This window comes from Poecilia latipinna, unplaced genomic scaffold (genome assembly GCF_001443285.1).
Source record: "Poecilia latipinna isolate Pla-1442-1.1 unplaced genomic scaffold, P_latipinna-1.0 Scaffold340, whole genome shotgun sequence".
NCBI lineage: Eukaryota > Metazoa > Chordata > Actinopteri > Cyprinodontiformes > Poeciliidae > Poecilia > Poecilia latipinna.
Window position 1 is genome coordinate 115,300 of NW_015112956.1, and position 19,667 is coordinate 134,966.

At 41.2% G+C, this 19,667-nt stretch overlaps 1 protein-coding gene across 5 annotated transcripts in view; it reads right to left on the reverse strand.

The window, feature by feature from the left end:
- The window catches only part of specc1 (sperm antigen with calponin homology and coiled-coil domains 1), a 107,872-nt gene that overhangs the window by 53,847 nt on the left and 34,358 nt on the right, over positions 1 to 19,667 (reverse strand). For 4 of the 5 annotated variants that reach the window (XM_015035620.1, XM_015035621.1, XM_015035622.1 and 1 more), the window contains 2 exons: positions 1,650 to 3,199; positions 436 to 643 (listed from right to left, as the gene is read on the reverse strand). In XM_015035620.1, the coding sequence (XP_014891106.1) occupies positions 436 to 643; positions 1,650 to 3,199 (1,758 nt within the window). Of the gene's footprint in view, positions 1 to 435; positions 644 to 1,649; positions 3,200 to 14,869; positions 15,301 to 19,667 lie in introns of those variants that run through there. The other variant, XM_015035624.1, reaches the window with a different exon arrangement.

Genomic DNA, 19,667 nt, shown 5'->3' on the forward strand with positions numbered 1-19,667 from the left:
ACCCGGTGTGAAAAACCCTGGCCCTTTTTAAAAAAAAGTGGGAATTTTTCAAAAAAAAAAAAAAAAAAAAAAAAAAAAAAAAAAAAAAAAAAAAAAGCAAATGGTAGAACGCTAATAATTTCTGGTAAATAATTTTATTCACCAGGTTTTAAATTAATCTCAATCTTAAAATAAAAATGACCACAAAAAGTGTGATTTGCATCACTAAGCTGCACTATGGATAATTTGGAAGGTTTTAAATGTCCTTAATTAGAATTTATTGTCACAACAAAATTTCCATCATACTGAGAAATCTATTGCGATAAATAATAAACGACATGATAAATGCGCAGCCCTAATGTGTAGTCTCTCATTTTCTTTTTTTATCTTGATGCTCGCTTCGGTTAAGACGTCACGTAACGGTGCACAACTAAAAAACCTGCGATCAGTACATACTTTCCATGTCCAGGACCGCCTGGTTGGTGTGACAGTTGACCGCCCTCTGCTGCTCCACCTGGTCCTCCAGCTCAAAGATGGTCTCCTTCATTTCCTTCACTTGGTTCTCCGCTTGAACTCCAGCTTCCTCCAGGGACGACACCCGGTCGCTCAGCTCCTGCTCTCTCTTCTCAGCCTTTTCCTGGACCTGCTGGCATGTGGACTCCACCTGTGTATGGACACAATGTTTATAAAGTTTGTGTGTTTATGCAATGTACTGAATGTACTGCATCTGAAGTCGCTCTAGGTCATTTTGCGGTGTTGCCGTTTCTAAATACATTCAAAGGTTACTCAAGATTGCTTTAGTCTCTCTCACTTTCATGTCGAATTAAAGTCTAAACAGAACAAAAAACATCTTATTTACTACAACTATTGAAGTCAGAGGAGGATTATTGTGGTTGTCTGGGAGGCACATCTCTATGAGGACAGGATGCTAAGACCAGTAGATGATGTAGCCACTTGGGACGGTCCCACAGCTGATGCCATGAGGCTGAGACAGATTAAGAAGCTTGTCAGGGAAGTTATGGAGTCACCTCATTTTCACATCCAGTTGGCAGAGGACAGCTGTGTGACTCAAGGGATCAGACTCGGGTGAACAAGCCTAACTATGCTGTTGGCACCTCCGTCACCTCCCAAAATAATGACTTAAAAGAGACACACCTAACACTGTAGAGCCATTACCAGCCCTGACTCACTGCTGTGTTTGTGAGAGGTTTCTTTGGGGGAAAACCAAGGAAGCTAAAAACAAAGGATTACAGTTTAAGTGAGGATAAATATCACTGAAAATAAATACTAATGATTAGGATAGATAGAATAACTGGACTCTGTGGCCCCATGACAAACATGGTGGCTTATCAATAATAAACAAAACGGCACCAACCACAGCTGCAGCTTCAATGATTAAAAATGTCTTGGGATCCAAAAATATTTAACCAAAATGCATAAGATTAATACAAACGCTTTTAGGCATTTTAAATTTTAGATAGTCTTTTACTGTGAGTTGTTTATTGCTATGTGCAATCTCATTCTTTGCTGCTGAGACACATCATGAATTTCCTCATGGCAGGATTAATAAAGTGCCTGTGTGCCTATCCATCTATTACAGTAATTAAATGCTGAATCCTTGAAAAAAACAAATCCAACCTCAGTCGGTGTGTAAACGTCTCCCTCCCTACCTTTGACACTGTGGCTCGCACGTGCTCAGTCTCAGCCTGGGCCTTCAGCAGCTCCTGTCTCAGCTCGGTCAGCTCCACCTCCAGCTTGTCCCTCTCAGAGTGGGCCGTCTTCAGCATGTTCTGGAGCTCGGTGCTGTCGCTGGCGCTCTGCATGGCTTTCAGCTCACCGACCTTCTGCTTCTCTATGTCCACCTGTGCCTTGAGCCTGCTGTTCTCCAGCCTGAGACACTCCGCCGTGGCTTTGTGCTCCTCGGCAGCTTGCGATACCTGACTGCTGCTTTCCACTTCCTTGTCCAGCCGGGCCTGCAGTCTGTCCAGCTCCTCCTTAAGGCAGCAGACCTGCCCCTGAGCCTCTTGGTGTTCCTCTTCCAGAGCCCTCAAGCTGCCCGTCAGCTGCTGCTGGATGTCCACCAGCTTTTCCCGTTCAAATCGAGAGCTCTCCACCAGCTCGGCGTACCTCTGCTCCAACTCGGCCAGCCTCGGCCCTTGGTTCCCCAGCTCCTGCTCCCTCTGGGCCTGAGCCTGAGCCTGCTCCTGGACTCTGATGGCAAGCGTCTCGTTCTTCTGAGCCATCACCTCCAGACGTTCTCTCTGCTGCTGAAGCGACGTCTGCAGAAGGCGCTTCTCCTCCGCCAGGCGCTCGTTCTCAGCGGTTAGCTCCTGCACCATCTGCTGCTGGTCAGCCAGTTCCTGCAGTGTCGCCTGCAGCTCCTCCGCTGTGCTGTGATGGCTCTCCTCCATCTTGTGGATCTGCTCCGTTAGCCTCTGCACTGACGCATCCTGACCCCCTGACCTGCTCGCCGTGACGTCGTCGCCGCCGCCACTGCTGCTGCCTGATTCGGAGTACGACGGGAGCTTCTCAAACTCCGAGGAGTCCGGCGATGGCGAATCCTTGGTAATGTCGGAGCTGGAGGAGACAGAGGTTTTGAGTGGGCTGGCAGTGGGGACGAGTTTGTCCTTTGGAGAAGCCGAAGGCTCTGAAGGGACGCCATTCACCAAGGTAATAGACGAGCTTGTCTTTTTACTAGAAAGAGGAGAAGCTTCCAAGCAAATCAGCTTTTCCTTCAATGTCTGGTTCTCTTCTCGTAGTGCTGCTAGCTCCCTCTGGAACCTCCCGTTCTTCTCCCTCAGCTCCCCGACCAGGACCAGGGCTTCAGCCACCTGCCCCTGCTCACCATCAGCAGCGTGCGCTTGGTCTGAAACTGAGCTGGGAGAAGGCAACGACGAAGCAGGGGAGGTTTTACTCTTGCAGCGCTGCAGCTCTGTCCTCAGATTGTCGATCTCCAAGTCCTTCGCCTTGGCTTCAGCGAGAAGCTCCTTCACCTGGCTCTCCAGCAGGCCCCTCTCTTGGCTCTCCGCGTCCGCACGGGGTTTGGTCGAGCTACGCGTCTGCTTTGCCAGGGTGGAGAGGCTGGAGGTGCTGGAACTGGTAACCATTCTTTTAGTAGAGGAACTCCTCAGCTGATCTCTAAGGGAAACCCGATCTCTCGTTATAGAGGAGGAGATTTCTCTCGGAGCAGGGATTCCAGACTTCTTGGTCGTCTGCACACCTGCAACACAAAATCAAAAATATTAAGCGTTTAAATCAAGTCCATAATGTGCAGATTAGATAGCAATTGTGCAAGATAAGCATGTTTATTTGTACATCACGCATAAGGAAATTGAAAGCAGTTTCAAGAAAAAGAAAAAGCAGGTAATTACACCGAAGATATGGAATACATTGAAAGAAAAACGTCTAATTCAAATATGATATGAAAGAAAAGACACATGTGAATTAAAAACAGAAATATTTATATATATTTACATTGTGGTTTATGCTTTTATATATATTTTACACATTTTCTTTTAGTTTTTCTCTCTACACAGTTGTGTCTTATTAATAACTCATCCACTGTCATGTTATTTCTTCATCTTTTTTATGCTGACCGTGTTTATTAATATCTCATGTTGTTTTATGCGTTTCTTTTAGACTTGTCTGCTTGAAAAGTCCTACAGATAAAAGTTGACTGATCAAAACAGAAGAAGAAAATAAGAAAACATTCAAATCATCCAAAACAAACAGAGGAATATTGTGACATCTTGTATCATATACAAGTTTTTTCAAAATGTAATCTGAAACATCTAGAATGTTACTAAATACAGACACGTGTGATTTTTTTTTTCCTCTCTGTCACATAAACGATTCAAGATCCCCTTAAACTAATCTGCCACAGCTCTTTAATGAGGTTTAAGGAACTTTCAAGAACGTTGTAACACTGAAAACAAAAGATTATTAGTATCAGCATTCAGCTATGCAGGAGTCATGAATAGAGAGTTTGTCACATTCATAGTTGCATTAATCAGCACTAGGATCACTGTGGCCCAGTCACAGATTGTTCTCCAGCATCACATCTGCCTGGTTGTGTGTGTTGCTGTCATTCATGACTGCAGAAGAGCTCAACTTTGGCATTTCAAAAAGCATCAATGTGGGTCACGAGGATGAAACGTTTTCCAGAGCCCTCTGAAATATAAAGAGTATTTACTGACGCCTGGCATGAGCTGGATGTTGCCTGAAAATGCTGTATTGTTTGTTTTGGGCCCATCAGCAAACAGCAGCACAGACACAAGGGAAGCGCTTGTTTCAAAGGATGACAAGCGGTCGCTGTGCACGTGGAGCAATTCAGGCACAAAGCAGCTAAAGCAGCGAGCGGACAAAGATAGCAGTGTGTGCATCACATTCCCGCATCATCATCATCAAACCCACAAAGCGGGAGGCAGACAGGCAGCCTGTGTCAGGAGATAGACAGCGCATCTTCCTGATCAACACGGTTACACACTTTCAGTGAACACAATACACATACGCACAATCCCCGAACAAATGGCCCAGTTTGGAGTGAAAATCCTGTCCCCCAGTGGAGTAGTCCGCCACGGATAGACACATTGCAGAGCATCCTCTTACTGAGAAAGCAGGAACTGCCAACCTTGGCACGTTTCTGGGGCACAGAGCTGTTTAGCATTCCTCCAGTAAGAGACTGTGGCTGCAGACTGAGGGACTTCATATTAATTAATTTTATGCATTACAAATATGTAAATATATCAATTTATCTGAAGAAAACAAACAGATTTATTGTAGGAGATTTGCCAGGCTGTACTGGTTCTGAACAGCAATCCATTCGGGTGAAGCAGATACGTCACAGGGGAAACTTTAAAGATCCAATGGCTGCCATTAAACATCCACAGTCACTTATGTCTGAAATTCACAGGGAGAAAAAAAATCCTGAGTGGCAGAATGAGGCCAATGTGCGCTGCTAAATTATGTACTCTTCTAGAAGACATAAAAGCCAAATCAGCACGGTGATATAAATTACTCTTTACTGTGCACTGGAGAAAGCCAAAGGAGATACGACGCATCTAACAGTTCATCCCCATCTGAGACAGTTTTCATGGCTGTTCTTAGGTTCCCAAATGACAGAGATAACATCCTGATTAAGATCAGCCCTTTTAACTGCAGGAGAGCAAATTTTAAAGGAGCAGTACCATGTGTTTTCAACATAAATAGTCCCATTTTATAGCACAATTAAGTAACTATGTCACCTTCAGTTGTTGTAAAAATGTTTTACACATCAAACGTGACTTAAAAGAAATGCAAACGCCTTGAATTTAAGAAGCTACTGCTCTTTTACAACAGTCCGCCTTCAGCACATCGTCACAACAACGTTCCTCTATCAAGTGTTTAGCGTTTCACTGCCTCACATGATGAGCTCATGCATTTCCACCAGGTGTTTGCTAATTGTTGCTGGCTAGTCTGAAGGAGCTGAGTGGAAGAAACATGCATGCAAGAATCTAAGTAACACTCCACAAATATTTTTGATGAGGGAATAAAGTATTTGCTCCCCCCTACACATTTATTATAAATCTGACATCAGCACAGCAGGTCAAAGCTTTACAAAAAAAATAGAGACAGAACATCTACTGAAAAATCCTGGTCGATAAGCATCCTTTTTTCCATTTCTTTTAATAACCCGACACCATCTGAAGCTTAAAGTCACCGATTATTAGATCACAAACCTTTATAACCCAACATCACCACAGATGATCATGTGCACAAAGTAATGTCACCAATGTTTCTCTTAAATTTTCTTCAAACAAACCAAAAACAACAACTAAATATATGCTGCTCAAGTTCTGCAGTTGTTTTCAAAAAGGTGTCTTATTTTGTATTATTTTTTAATAAAACCTGCAACAAATAACCACACTAGAAAGCAGAAAGAGTTGAGATTAGATTTTATGTAAACAGAGAAAAAAAGACATAAAACATGGTTGTGGTGGATTAAAGGAAGGAGAAAGTAAGAGATAAGAAGCTGTAAGGAGAGCAAAGACAACAGTGAAAGAGACAATTAACCAGTGGAGCTGCTCTGGGGCCATCGTTGAAAGACTCCCAGGAGAGTTTGACCAGACCACAGTTTTTATTACCTGGTTCACTTAGGTAATAAAAACTTAAGTGAACAAGGTGCATGAAATTATTCTACATTCTCTAATGATTAAGAAAAAAAACCTATAATTACAATTTTAGTAATTTATTCAAGCAAAACTGTACTTGTGAAAGAAAATTAGGCGTCGGCCGGTTAACGGCATTAAAGTATACTAATGTTCTGGATGAAAGTGTAGTAAATAAATTTCCATTACATCGTTTGTACGTGTTAATTTCTCTTAATGGTAATGGTCACTTATTATGGCGCTCTAACAGTGCCTGGCTTTGAAATGGCTAAAAACTTTCCTGCACCTCCCCGGCCTGATGCTACCACTCATTAGTTAGCTGAAAGAGGATCCTATATTTTCACGAAATAGACATTTTGGAAATACTAACAAGTTTGAAAATCATGGGTAGTCAATGTGTGGACACTAGATGACCAACACCATCACCCTCCTGCTAATGCAGTTTCAAGCAGTAAGACAGCAGCTGCATGCATGTTAAGCAGCTGGCTGCAGGCTAGCTAAAAGATTAACCAACTAATTAAGTAATGAGAAAAATCAGCTTTTCGGTCTTGGCCTGAAGCTAGTGCTGAGACTACATATTCAGTCTTATTTTGTCTCAACAATTTTACTCCTCCACCTCCATTTAACGTTTAGCTGAATGTATAAGCCCTGAAATAGCTAATCTATTGTAGGCTAGTTTGCTAGCCTAGCTTGCTGACATGTTATTTTACATTGGCAGCAACAACTTTATTATTATGATTGCAGCAGTGGTCTTGAAAATGGTCTCTCATTGGCTCATAGAGTTAGTCTGGTCTCCCTGAGCATCTTGACTTTCTCTGATCTCGGTCTTGACTCAACAATAACTCTATTTATCAAAATTAAAAAGATAGAAAACATTACAGATACCAGTCTAACTGTAATAATTAATAAATGGTATTGTTCTACAAGTCTGCAAGCCGTAAGAGTGCATGACGCTTTTCTGTTTGAAATAAAAGCCATTACATCACGTAGCGCATTTTTGTAAATGTGGTACTTTAAGGTCATCACAGACTAAGATAACATACTTGCCCATACCTAAACAATTTATTTAGATTGTGAGCCTAATAAAGAACAAGGCCATGATTTTCTTAAACTCTGCAAAAGACCCATTTCTCCTTCTGGTGCCAAGCTATGAAATACTGACACAGACAACCATTAGTTTAGCTTAGTGAAGTCTTTTATGTATGACTCGGCTCTGTAACTCCTTTGACGAGGCAGTAAATCTGGGTCGCTACATGGGTCACAGAGGAGTAGCGATCCTCCAGCATCAAATAAACTCATGTGGTGTTTGAAACCAGCAGTTTGCACTGATGCCAGCGCAGAATTAGCAACAAAAACAGATTTACAGAAGCTTGAATAGAGCAGCATACACTCCATACATTAAATAATTACCTTAACGTTTAAAGGCCAACTTCCAGTAACCCAAATGCATTTGTTTATTTAATAAAAGGTCACATCCTCAGTCACAGCACTGCACTGTGCAGGCTTCATTCTTCCTAATGGAAATGAGCTTTCAAATCACAGCAAGAGCCTTTTGTCTGGAAAGCGTCCAGCACCAGCCGGATAGCTGCGGCCTGCATGCCAGCCAGTCGAAAGGTGACAGGGTGCATTGTGAGCAAAGTGTGGAGAGACTCCACTTTACAGAAGGGAGGGCGACGGTTGAGGAGTCATGATGAATTCATGACTGCAGGTGGTCACAGTGTCACAAAGTTGGCGTCTGTAATGACGCACTGGCATCGTGAAAACAAACACATGCTGCAGAGGAAACGCGCTCCGCCGCTCCCATGTCTTCCTCTCCCGGTTGGTGGAAGTGTAATGGGAACTTTTTTTTGTATTTCAGATGAGAACATAGGAGGAAAAACCACAGTGTGTGTCCATGGCCTTCCTGTAGGCAAAATTAGAGGGATTGAAATCGGCGCCTGTCGGTAAACTACCAGGAGTCTCAGGCATTCCTTTCCTCTTACACAAAAGAAAGGACTGCAGACAGAACTGAGCCTGCGTGACCGCAACAGTGACTGTGCAGAGATAAGTCCAGTTGGTCCAAAGTGCCACTAAAAACCATTCAGCTATCACTGTTGGGACATAAAAATCTCTTTGCCGAATAGAACATTAAAAGATTTACGCTGTTAGAAACAGCTTTGCAACATTAAGCCCCCGTCACGTCACAGTTTATAAGAAGCTATTTTACCACATTGAAGGCGATTTATAATACAAAAAGATCTTATTCACACAAGGCAAATATCAACTATTGTAAACTTCATAGCATTGCATACCCAACTCCTAGCAACCAGGGGTAGAACACATCTAGAGATAAAGGATTTTTTTTTTTGTATCTTAAATGTGCATTTATATATACTTATGTACAGTTTTGGCTTTCAACAAATAGCTTTTTTTGAGTCCATATACTTCAGTTATTGATTAATCAATTACTAAATTAACTGCCAATTATTTCAATAATCAATTAATCAGATTAACCGTTCAAGCGCAACACAATAAATCATCCTAGTTTCATGAGAAGGTACCGCTAATAGACAGTAAACATGGCCAATCTCCATCAGCTACAACTATATTTTAAGATAATGAATTGGAATCCATTAGTTGTAGCAGTGTTAGCCATATTAGCTTCTCTATACAACAGTGGCTGCCTACATCAAATTAAAAATTTACAAGCCATTATAAAGCCATCTGAGAAACAATAAGTAAAACATCCACCAAACATCATATTTTCGATTTGAGTCCATTACTGGCACACAAGGGGCATGTTAATCAATTATGCAAAATATTCCCCTGGCAAAATTTCCACGCATTCATATGGAGTTTTCACTATTTGATTCATGTCTATAGTTATATTTGCCAGCGCTTTCAATAACCAGCAGGTTTTATAGAAGTCGATCTTTTCCTATCCTCAGACAAAGTGTAGTAAAAGGTCAGACACCTAAAATCCAAACTTTTAAAGAGTAGTGAATACATCAAGTCTTATTGCTGAATCAAAGAGCCACAACAGTCTTTGATGAGGATGCTGTTACTGAGTGAAGACCCAAAGTTGGCAACTACAACATCAGTGAGTTACTTAACATAAAGTCAGAAAGTGCAGACATGTGAGAAGCTATTAAAACCAAGACTAATGGATAACAGGAAGGCTGAACAGAGTACAGCAAAGCTGCTCCATTTGATCCTATTGCGCTTCCAACCTTCATTTCTTATTGAACAAACTGGATTGGAGAATCTTGGCAGGCATTTGGAAATAAAGTTAAGGTAAGGATCCTTTCTCTAAGGAATACACAGACAGACTGCTTTTTTAGAAATGCTAACTGTGCTAATAGCATTGTAGCTAAAAGTTGTGCTATTTTAAATGATCATCACTTCAGTTTTTAGAGTTACTTTTTAAAAGCCCATCTAGGGACAAGTGCTGTGAATTAGCTGTTGCTATTGCAACAATGAACTGCTGTTTTATTCAGTTTGTCTATGTTGATGTGTGTCTATCCCTATCAAATAAACTTTATAATAATAAAATGCTAAAGACTAGTTAAAATGTTAACTTCAAATTATTTACATTTTTGGTTTATAAGGATAGTAAAACTGTGTTTTATAGCAACAGCTCTTTCACACGAGCAGGGAAAGCTACATTTTCTCCTAATATAAATAACAAATAGCTGCTAAAGGGAGAAAAGACAAGAAATTGTTTCTGAATTTGGCTCTCATGTCCTCTATAATATTATCCTTGCCAGTGCCTTCCTGTGCTACTCTGCTCAAATCTCACTTACAGCAGAGTCTGGGCTTTCTCCCATTGATTTGGATTCCCTCCTATAAAATTTCAACAGGCCCAATCAGCGAACAGAAGAAGTTGTAAGTGATGACGAAGATTTTCAGTGCCGTTTTTGAGTTGCAGTGCTAGCAGAGGAAGTGAATAAAGTTGTTGGCCACATTTCTAAATACTGAATTACCATTAACAGCTGACTTGTTTGGTTGGGCATTTGTCTCTTCGCTGTGGAGGATAGTCGTATACAGTTCGGGCAACTTCAGGTAAGCTTCATAGCATTGAACTGTCACATTACATACGTCACGGACAAACATTAGCGATTAGATAACATTTAAAACTCTACCAGAGTCTATACCTCCAGGAAGAAACCGTTTCTCCAAAGCAGACAGCCCAGGCCCTCTGTACGAAGCAAAATGTTGTAGTAAAGCGGATGGTTTGCACCAGGCTACGATAATGTAGCTCTTCAAGAGAAACTGGAATTAACTACAATCAAGCTTGTGAGATCAAGGCTCAACAAAAACTGTAGACTGGGAATTCACTCCTAACATTTGACTGGTGTGTTTTTAGTTAAGTCTTTGGAAACATTAGATTTCCTTGAGTCTGACCATAAAAAGGATGATATAAGACATAGAATCTGCTGCATGAAACGAATCAAAAAGAGAACTTAAAAAGATTCAAATAAAGACCTTATCATTTCAACATAAGACAACCTCTCTTCTACAGATTATAGCTTAAGACAAAATCATTAATTAATTCAATATAATCAGTCTCATTAGAGATAATGTCAACAGATTAATAAACAGATCAGAAGATATAAAGATCACCTTTTATCGACGGTGCTGACCTCTGATGCTTTGCCAACTTTTATTAATATGTGATCGAGTAGCATGAGGATCGTTTAACCACTACAGAAATAACTGATTCAGTAAAAATCCTTAACTTTGTGAGTTATTTCTAAGACATCGTGACTGGGCAACATGCAATATTGGGCAATTTTTTATTGTGTCTTTGTCCTCTGCAACTGAAAATGCGATAAATAAATGCAAACCAAATGTCATGTAGACTGTATCAGTACTGAAGTGTTGTGGTCTGATCTGTGTCTGGGTAAAGATAAAACCAGCCCTGAACAACAGACGGCATCCACAGAAAGGCCAGATTTCACATTCCCAAACTGCAGATGAACCACAGCCAGCCGCTGACAGATATAAAAACCACATCAGGATAAGCTGAATTTGGTATGCACTAAAAGTGGAATCACAGTCCTGGCCGACGGAGCATGAAATAAGGGATTTTTATGAGCTGAGACGGGGGAGCTATAATGCACCAACTTTGATGTCCAGTGCAATGGTCTCCATTACACAAACAGGACATTCAAACAGAGCACACCTCCCTCTGCAAACACGAAGCTCTGAGAAAATCCCGCCGTATTTACTGTACCAACTGCTAACTGACACGGAAAGTATGAGTAACTTCCTCACTGGCCATCAGATGCTGGATAAACCCCTGCTCTAGACCACTTTCCTCTGATGTGGCAGTGTGATGACACTTGTGTGTTGTGTCCTTCACTGGAAATCCTCTCTGACTGGCAGAAGTGCTGCTCACCTGCAATACGTCAGTGCCAAAAGGAGCAGGAACCCTCAGAAGGCATTCACCACCGTCAGGCTTAGACAGTGAATGCTGACCTCGAAATGTCAGCTGAAAAAGTGAATAAGAAATTTATAGAGGCTCCAACACTGTATCTTATTCACCTCAGAACTCTAAACTTGGATCTAAGAATGTTCCTAAGACCCATTTTTAGAAGTTTTTATCTATGTCGTCATAAAAAGTCAGAAAACCAGTGGCTGCTCATACTACAGTGATTATTAGCAACAGACCAATAACACAATATCTCTCAGGAATTTGAAAACTAGAGGAATTACCCAGTACTGCATTGTTGCTCATGACTGCTTGGTTTTTGAGGGAACTATGTATTCTACTTTCTATCAAAAGATCTCTAATAACCTTTAGTTTGTGACCTTAAGCTTAAGCATATGTGATTTATGCAGCAGGGAAATTATCTGAAACACCAGCAGGTCTGCCTTTAAAAGGCTAAAAAAGAGAGAAAACAATCGCTAAAAATATTATGAAGTGGCTGAGTCCTGACTTAAATCCAATTGACTTTAAAAAGGCTGTTCATAATCAGAAAACTCTCAAACTGGGTGAATTAAAATAAATTTGGCAAAAACAGTGGGCCAAAATTCCTCCACATTGTGATGCAAAACACCGACTGCCAGTTGGAATAAACATCTGATGACCAGTCTGATGACAGGGTGACCCCGCCTCTCGCCCGGAACGTTAGCTGGAGAGGCACCAGCAACCCTCCCGATCCCACTAAGGACCAGGATGTAAAGACAATGGATGGATGGATTACAAAAGTTACATACTGCAGCTTTAATGTTACTATCCCACCAACAGACTAAACCTGACTCTCTGAATGTTTTTCAGGCGATAACACTACCTACTGCATTGATATTGGCCATAGACTCATTTGGAATAAAGCTTGGCAGAATCCTGAAGTATTAAAGTGAAGAATTCGCATCAATCATCCAAAGAAAGAAAACATTTAAGATTTTCCATTTTTGACCAAAACCTTTATTAAGCAAATATTGTTGAACTTTTTTTTTTTTTTTAACTCTGCACAAAAATGGGCATGAGCAAGTTCTAGCACCGAGCTGACAATTAATCAAAACCCGGCAACCTGCTGGGCCAAAGCGCTGGTCTTGGCTTGTTTCCTAATGTGCAAGAGAAGAGAAGAGAAGAGAAGAGAAGAGAAGAGAAGAGAAGAGAAGAGAAGAGAAGAGAAGAGAAGAGGGGCTACAGCAGCAGCCATCAGAGTTGGTTCAGTTTAGATAACCTGCTTATCGTGGCTGCAGACAGCTTATTCCTTCGCCTTCCAATCCTGAGATAACACCTTCAATCAAATTCAAGTCAGTTTCTTATATTCCCACGTTTCCTTTCCAGCATCAGGAATGTTTTTCCACTTCGCAGTCCTAAAAAGTTTCATAGATCTGGATGGCTTACTGTTGAGAGCATCTGGCTAATCTCGCTGCTCTTCTGGGGCTATCAGTCAAGCAGTTCAATTAAACAACTTTGCCCTAGAAACACCCAAAGATCAAGGATAGACACTTATTTTTATGAGGGTAAAAAAACTTCAGAGTCTCTTAAATCTAGGTAGATATAGCTCCAGATCGGGAAACGGGGGTTTCAAGGGGGAAGAACTATTCAATTAAAAAAGTTCCCAAAATTCAACTTTGAGCTACACCACAAGAAATAGGGGCTGAAGGAGAGGAGTATGCCACCATGAATGCAGAAAATGCAGCACCTTTGTGAAGTACAGTTGGATTTTCTGAGTTGGAAAACAAAGATTCCCCATCAAGTCGGAATTCTAACTGGGAAAGTCAGAGCATGCCGAGTTGCTCTACATTGATATTGGCCATTGGCCATATTGGATTTGTGTTCAGACACATAAAATGTTGTGAAAGTTGCCAGTATAACCTATTAGTGCGTTTGTATCTTGTGTAAAAACAATTTGTGAACATCCTACTTTTGTAAGTAAAACGTAGAGAAATGTGTTGCTACTAGCCAGTATGTCTAAAGTACATAGAAGTGAGAGCTAAAAGAAAGAGCAAATCCCACCAGTTTTCTGACTTGCAGGTAAAAATGCGCTCTACTCGAGTGTCATTGCTTGATCTCCAACCTCCAAGAAAAACTGAACAATCTCTCAGACAAACTTGAACAAAAAAAAAAAAACTGAACATTTTAAGCCTAAATGTAAAACCGTGTACTGTTTTCAATCATGCTATTGTCAACTATGGCAAACAAAGATGAGGGTAAAGCTCACATAACCCTGACCTATAGCTTAATATTACTATATATATATATATATATATATATATATATATATATATATATATATATATATATATATATATATATATATATATAAATAAAGATTATTCAGATTTACTAAGGCTACTAAAGCTTTGCACCAGCTTCGTTTTGAAGAATCTTGGAGGAAGTTAGGAGTCATGAAGCACCACACCAAATACAGTTTAAATATTTACATTTTTTAGGGAAAAAGAAAGATAACAGAAAACTCCTTTAGCCACACATTCTTGTTACCTTAGGTTATTTCTTTTCTGCTGCTAGTCATTTTGCTTTGCAATCAGAAAATAATTAGTTTAACAGAAATGTTCTGCTGCGTAGATATTGAGGTAAAAACATTCACTGTAACAGTGTAAACCAGAAGTTAAGGTGTTGGAGCAACAGCTTGTAATTGTTGCCTTCGCTACTGAAACAACAGCGCTACATCTTTTTTATAAACAAACCGATACATACATAAAACAGTTTAATAAGCAAATGTTCTAGGTTGTCCTATTAAGCAGAGGTTAGAAGGCTGCGGAAAAGCTCGGCTGTTTTTGTCCCTTGGTAAAACTAAAAGCTGCTGCCGAGTGCAGTTCAGAGCCACTTTGAAATGGAAATCTCAGCGCTCGGGGCAGAGGAGGGATGTGAATGTGAGACTGATGATAGCATCTCCTCCTGTGAGGTGCCCTCGTGCTTACAGTAAATCCAACTCGGCGCTTTCTCTCCCCCCCAGACCACTATAGTGGGCACACAGGTGCGCATTCAGACCTACTGCATGTGGAAACACACCAACGCACACAAAATGTGTCAGCTTGTTTGCACAAATGCCAACGGAAGGACTGCATGGAAAACTACGTTTCCTCCAAGCGCAGGGAGAGCGGTCCGCCGCCGCTTTGTTGGTGCGCGTCCTGTAGGATGCCGTTAATCAGAACTTGTCTTCCAGCGAAACACTCAGACATGACAGGAGATTAGCTCAGATCTGTTGTATTCTGCTGCTTTACATGAGCAAACAGGCGCACACGCAGAGAGACAAACGAGCAAATTTAAGACACAAGAATCCGACCTGACTCCGTCTCCTCCAGCCTCCCTGCTTGGTTTCCCATGTTGGTCCACTCCCCGACTCCCACACGCTACAGTAAGGCAGACTAATCCAAGAATCTGTGACTGCAGGGGGGGGAGAGGTGTGTGTGAGTGTGTGTCAGTGTCCGGACCGTCGTCTCCTCTCACAATCACCTCCGCTTAGTCACATGTCGACAAAAGCCATAAAAGATGGAAAAATCCTCGTCTCCCTCCGGTCCTCACCGCTTTTCTCCACGTCTCTCTAGGACTGTGTGTGTGTGTGTGTGTGTAGGCATGTGTGAGGAGGCAGGCAGCGTGCAGCGTCAGTTTGTGCGAGTGTGTATGAATGTGTGTGATTGTGTTTGTCCTCCAGAGTGGTGACAGTATGTCACTCCGGCATGCAGCAGCCTTGTGTGCGCTTCATTATTGCCGTGATGACTGGGTTCAGCTCAGAAGAGGAGTGGCTTTCTCACAAATGCATGCATGCACACACACACACAAATACACACACACACACACCTCCTCCCACTGCCGTCAGCCAGTTTACGCTCACCAGGATGAGGTGAGCGGTGGTGACCCACCTCTCTCTGGAAGTACAGGAGAGAGAGGAGGATGGAAAGAAAAAAGGCAGGATTTGGATTTCTGCCAAATGATTAGTGCAGTTCAGTAACTGACAGGGTTTCTGCAGGTTTCACCACCTCAGATGCTAAGACTTTTTAAGACCTTTCTGACCATTGTGAATTAAATTTAAGAGCCTCACAAAAATTACATATTTTGTGATGCTCTCTACATCCTTAACCCCGTTAGCGTCAGTCTTTTTCTGCACAGAATGCGCACAGAATCGTATCGTTGGCAATAGAAGACGGTCAATAGCAAACACAAAAGTCATCCAACCAACAAGTGACAAATTGCCACTTATCCTCCATGACAGACACAAAAAACCTCCCTGACTAGCCAGCAAAGGTATATTAGCAGCTAGTTTCTGATAGCCTCAACCACCTTCAGTCACAGATCAAGATGTTTGGGTGCGACTCAAATTTTTGCTCGAGACTAAAGTCCATAGAAAACTACATAGAATGTAAGGATGTTAAATAGTCCTGCCAAGAAAAACAATTAAGAACTGTGATTAACATGTTTAAGGCCAACTTAAATTTTTTTAAGTGAATTTAAGACATTTTAAGGCCTCAATTTTAGATGAGCGAATTATGCTTGGCTAGTATTTAGTGACCGTTTTCAAAAACCCAAATCTAGCACGCAGAAACTCACTGGGTAATTAGTTGTACCGTTTAAATTCAAAATGTTCTTTAACAAAAGCTAATTTTCAAAAGTTATGTTGCATAAATAAGTAGTAATATCGGTAGAGGGGCAAGGAACTAACTGGAAAACAGAAGTTGAAATGAAGATTTTTAGCTTCTGAAAAACAAATACTAAAATGAAAGTAAATCAAATTTTCTCAAGAGGTTTAACAACTGTGCATAATCTAATATTATATAATACTTCACTTAAAACGCTCTGGCTAGAAGAGCTTTTAAAAGTGATGCACCTTCAAGTTTAAGGTTTAGTTTGCAACAAAATCCAACCCTAAATAGACCGGATATGAATCTCTGTCTAGAGCTAAACAGCATGCTCTGATTCCAGGTCTTTTCCCATCTCCCTACAGAAGCTGCTGCTGCTTCTTTTCCATATTGTCCTCTCCTGTTGTGAGAAGCACTTCCTCCTTAGTAAACAAACACCTCTCTAATCCATCTAGGAATGTTCTCCTCACCACGGGACGTCCATCTCTTTGCAGACCCGGTAAGACCATTGCAGTCTTTGTCTTTCAGAGACTTCTTTGAGGCCACAACATTTGTGTCCTGATCCAGATCAGGACACAAACGCTTTCTAAGTTTGTCCCAGATACATCTGCAACGCACTTATCGGCCCTTTTATAGCTAGCCACACACATTTCTCATATTGTAGAGGAGATATGCTTCGCCCAGATAAACATTTTACACACTATGCACAACAGGGGTTAATTAGGAGCAACTATAAACAGGATACCACATGGTGAATCACACTGTTCAATTGTACACAAGCCAGAACAGGAGACATTGTGCAGGACTCATTGTGGTGGAATCATTTCTATGTCCATCTGCAAGTCCAAACATGTACGTCTTATTAGCCACTGACTGAGTGTGTCTGTTTGTCGAGCCTGAGTGCTTGTGCAGGCCGAGGCCTCTCAGTGGATTGAGGCACACGCGGCTAATTTATCTGACAGATATGAGCAACTCAGGGAACATCGCTGTCGTTCTTTCTGTGCCTCCCAAACAATGGGATACAAGTAAAACAGGGTTATGCTGCGACCATCTTACTCCTGACTAAAAATCAGAATGGAAATCATCAAGTTTATTTTAATTGATCATGTTATTAATTGGTTATTGCATGAGGCTAAACCTCTGTTTCCAATCATACTTTTTCCTTCCACTCCATTTTCTACGAATGGGCATCATCTGACATTTATACTTTAACAATGCCTTTTTAAAATTATTACAGAAAATTCTAATTTTCTGAGAATAAATTTTGGGTTTTCATTCTTTATTATTACCTTCTGAAATGAGTGACATAAACATTGGATTTCCACGATATTCTAACATTTTGACATGTACCTGCGCCCTAGCCTGAATATGACAGTACGGATCTTTATGAAAGACATAGATGTACGTCAGTGACTGGAATAGATCAGATCAGACGGAGAAATAAATGAGTGAAGGACTTCTTTCACACAAACATTGACTATCAGAGCGAGAGGAAAGCACCCATCAATGAAGAACACATTTATCCAGTTACGCCCCACGGTCATACCAAAGAGGCTTTTCATTTCCGCAACAGGAACTTTTCTTCTGTTCCGTCGCTTCTCTCTGCGCGCTCCGCAGGGACTCCTCCCTGAGTGAAAGCCCCCCTGAATTATTGACGAAGTGCTTTAAATAAGTCATCGGTGTGGGCCTGGGTTTTAACTCTTTGTCTGGCAGGAGGGCAGAGTTGGTAAAACGCCAGATGGAACTGGAGCAACACTCCATTAGCAAAAATAACAGTTTTGAAGTCATTAGCAGAGCCTGCTGTGAGGGCAGAGAAGGGAGGGGTCAGGTTGCGTGCATGCATGGCGGGAGCATCTATAAATGAGCAGCAGAGGATATTTAGATGGTGTTCATAGCCCTAAAATGACAGCGACATCTCACAAAAATATAGTAAAATGTTTTCTTTGAGCTATGATGACTTCACAATCACGCACTTCTTTGTGTTGGTTCATTAAAATCCCAAAACGATGCACTGAAGACAAAATGTGAAGATGTTCAGGGAGTATGAAGATTTTTGCTGGTATCCAAATGAGACTTAATGAACACAACACCTGCTATAAAGTGATTATATGTACACAGATCCAAATCTGCTTGGTGACGACACTTTAGCTGGTTTGGAGTCTGGACAGTCATGGCACCACACAGGGTGTTTCAAACCAACCCATATTCAGCTTTAAAATCCAAAACTGGTGAGCTTTGATACATTCCAGAGAAGCTTTCAACCATCGATCAAAGCTAGCATTCAAAGCATTTCAAAATATCACAGATCATCACCCCACTCTATATTCAAATCATGTCATTTCCCTCTTAACGATTTCTAGCAACCATAAAGTCAGACTCCCATGTTTGGTATTTAAAACACGAGGCTCCGTGATGCCCGTCAAATTTTGCACACACGGTTAACCGCTGCCACTCTTTCAGGTGCCACATCGGATTTTCCACACTCCAGTTTGCTTGCCTTTTCAGACCGACTTGACATATCCACTCACTGTCTGGCTTCATATGTCTGGATGCGCAGTGGCGATCGTTCATTGCCTTTCCCACACCAGGTGCGAAGCAGCGCAGTCTGCCTGAGGGATGTTGCAAGGAAAATACGTAACATCTGTTTAAACCTGCCTTGTCATTTTTTTCAGGATTGGATTAGGTTTAAGGGTGCTGTGTCAATTTGAGAAATACAAAAAAAGCCAATAGTAAGTAAAAAGCTCATTAATGGAGTGAATTTATCGTAAATATATCAACCCCCCATGATACCAGACACAGGGGGGTTTATAGCTGTAATTTTGGTCGACTACCAGCAATTTTCTGAAAATCTAGGTCAATAAGAGGATGTCAACTTTAATTATTTAGCATGAATTGCACAAAGAAGGAATTTGTTCTTGTCCTCGGGTGTGAAAACCCGACCTGTTGTTAATTAGAGCACAATCCAGCGAAAGTTGATCGGGGACTAATTTAGTGTAATAGGAGCGAGAGCAGGAGTTGGCTGCAGTTTCCCCGATTCCTCTGCAGTCTTTTGTCACGCAGTGAAAAAAAAGATCCCTTGAAAGAACAAAATGACGAGCAGAAAAGCATCCTGGGAATCGGGCGGCATAAACCAACAAAGATTTGCAACACGTTGAGGGTTCTTTGAAAAGATGCACCGACAAACTCCTAATCTCCAACTTCCTTGTTTTCACCAAGTATAAAATACATTATTTAATTTTTTTAATTCGTTTTAGTTCATCCCATAAAGTGTAATGCCAACAAACAAGTAGGTGCTACATTTTATTTTTTAAAGAACTACTTATATTTAGGCCTGGAACCAGCTATTATCAGTCATCATGTTTTCTATTGATTACTGTGATGAGTATCCATCCATCCATCCATCCATCCATCCATCTTCTTTACACCCTTGTCCCTTAGTGGGGTTGGGAGGGTTTACTGTGATGAGTACTCAAATAAAAATATTGACACATTCTGCAGAAGTTTCAT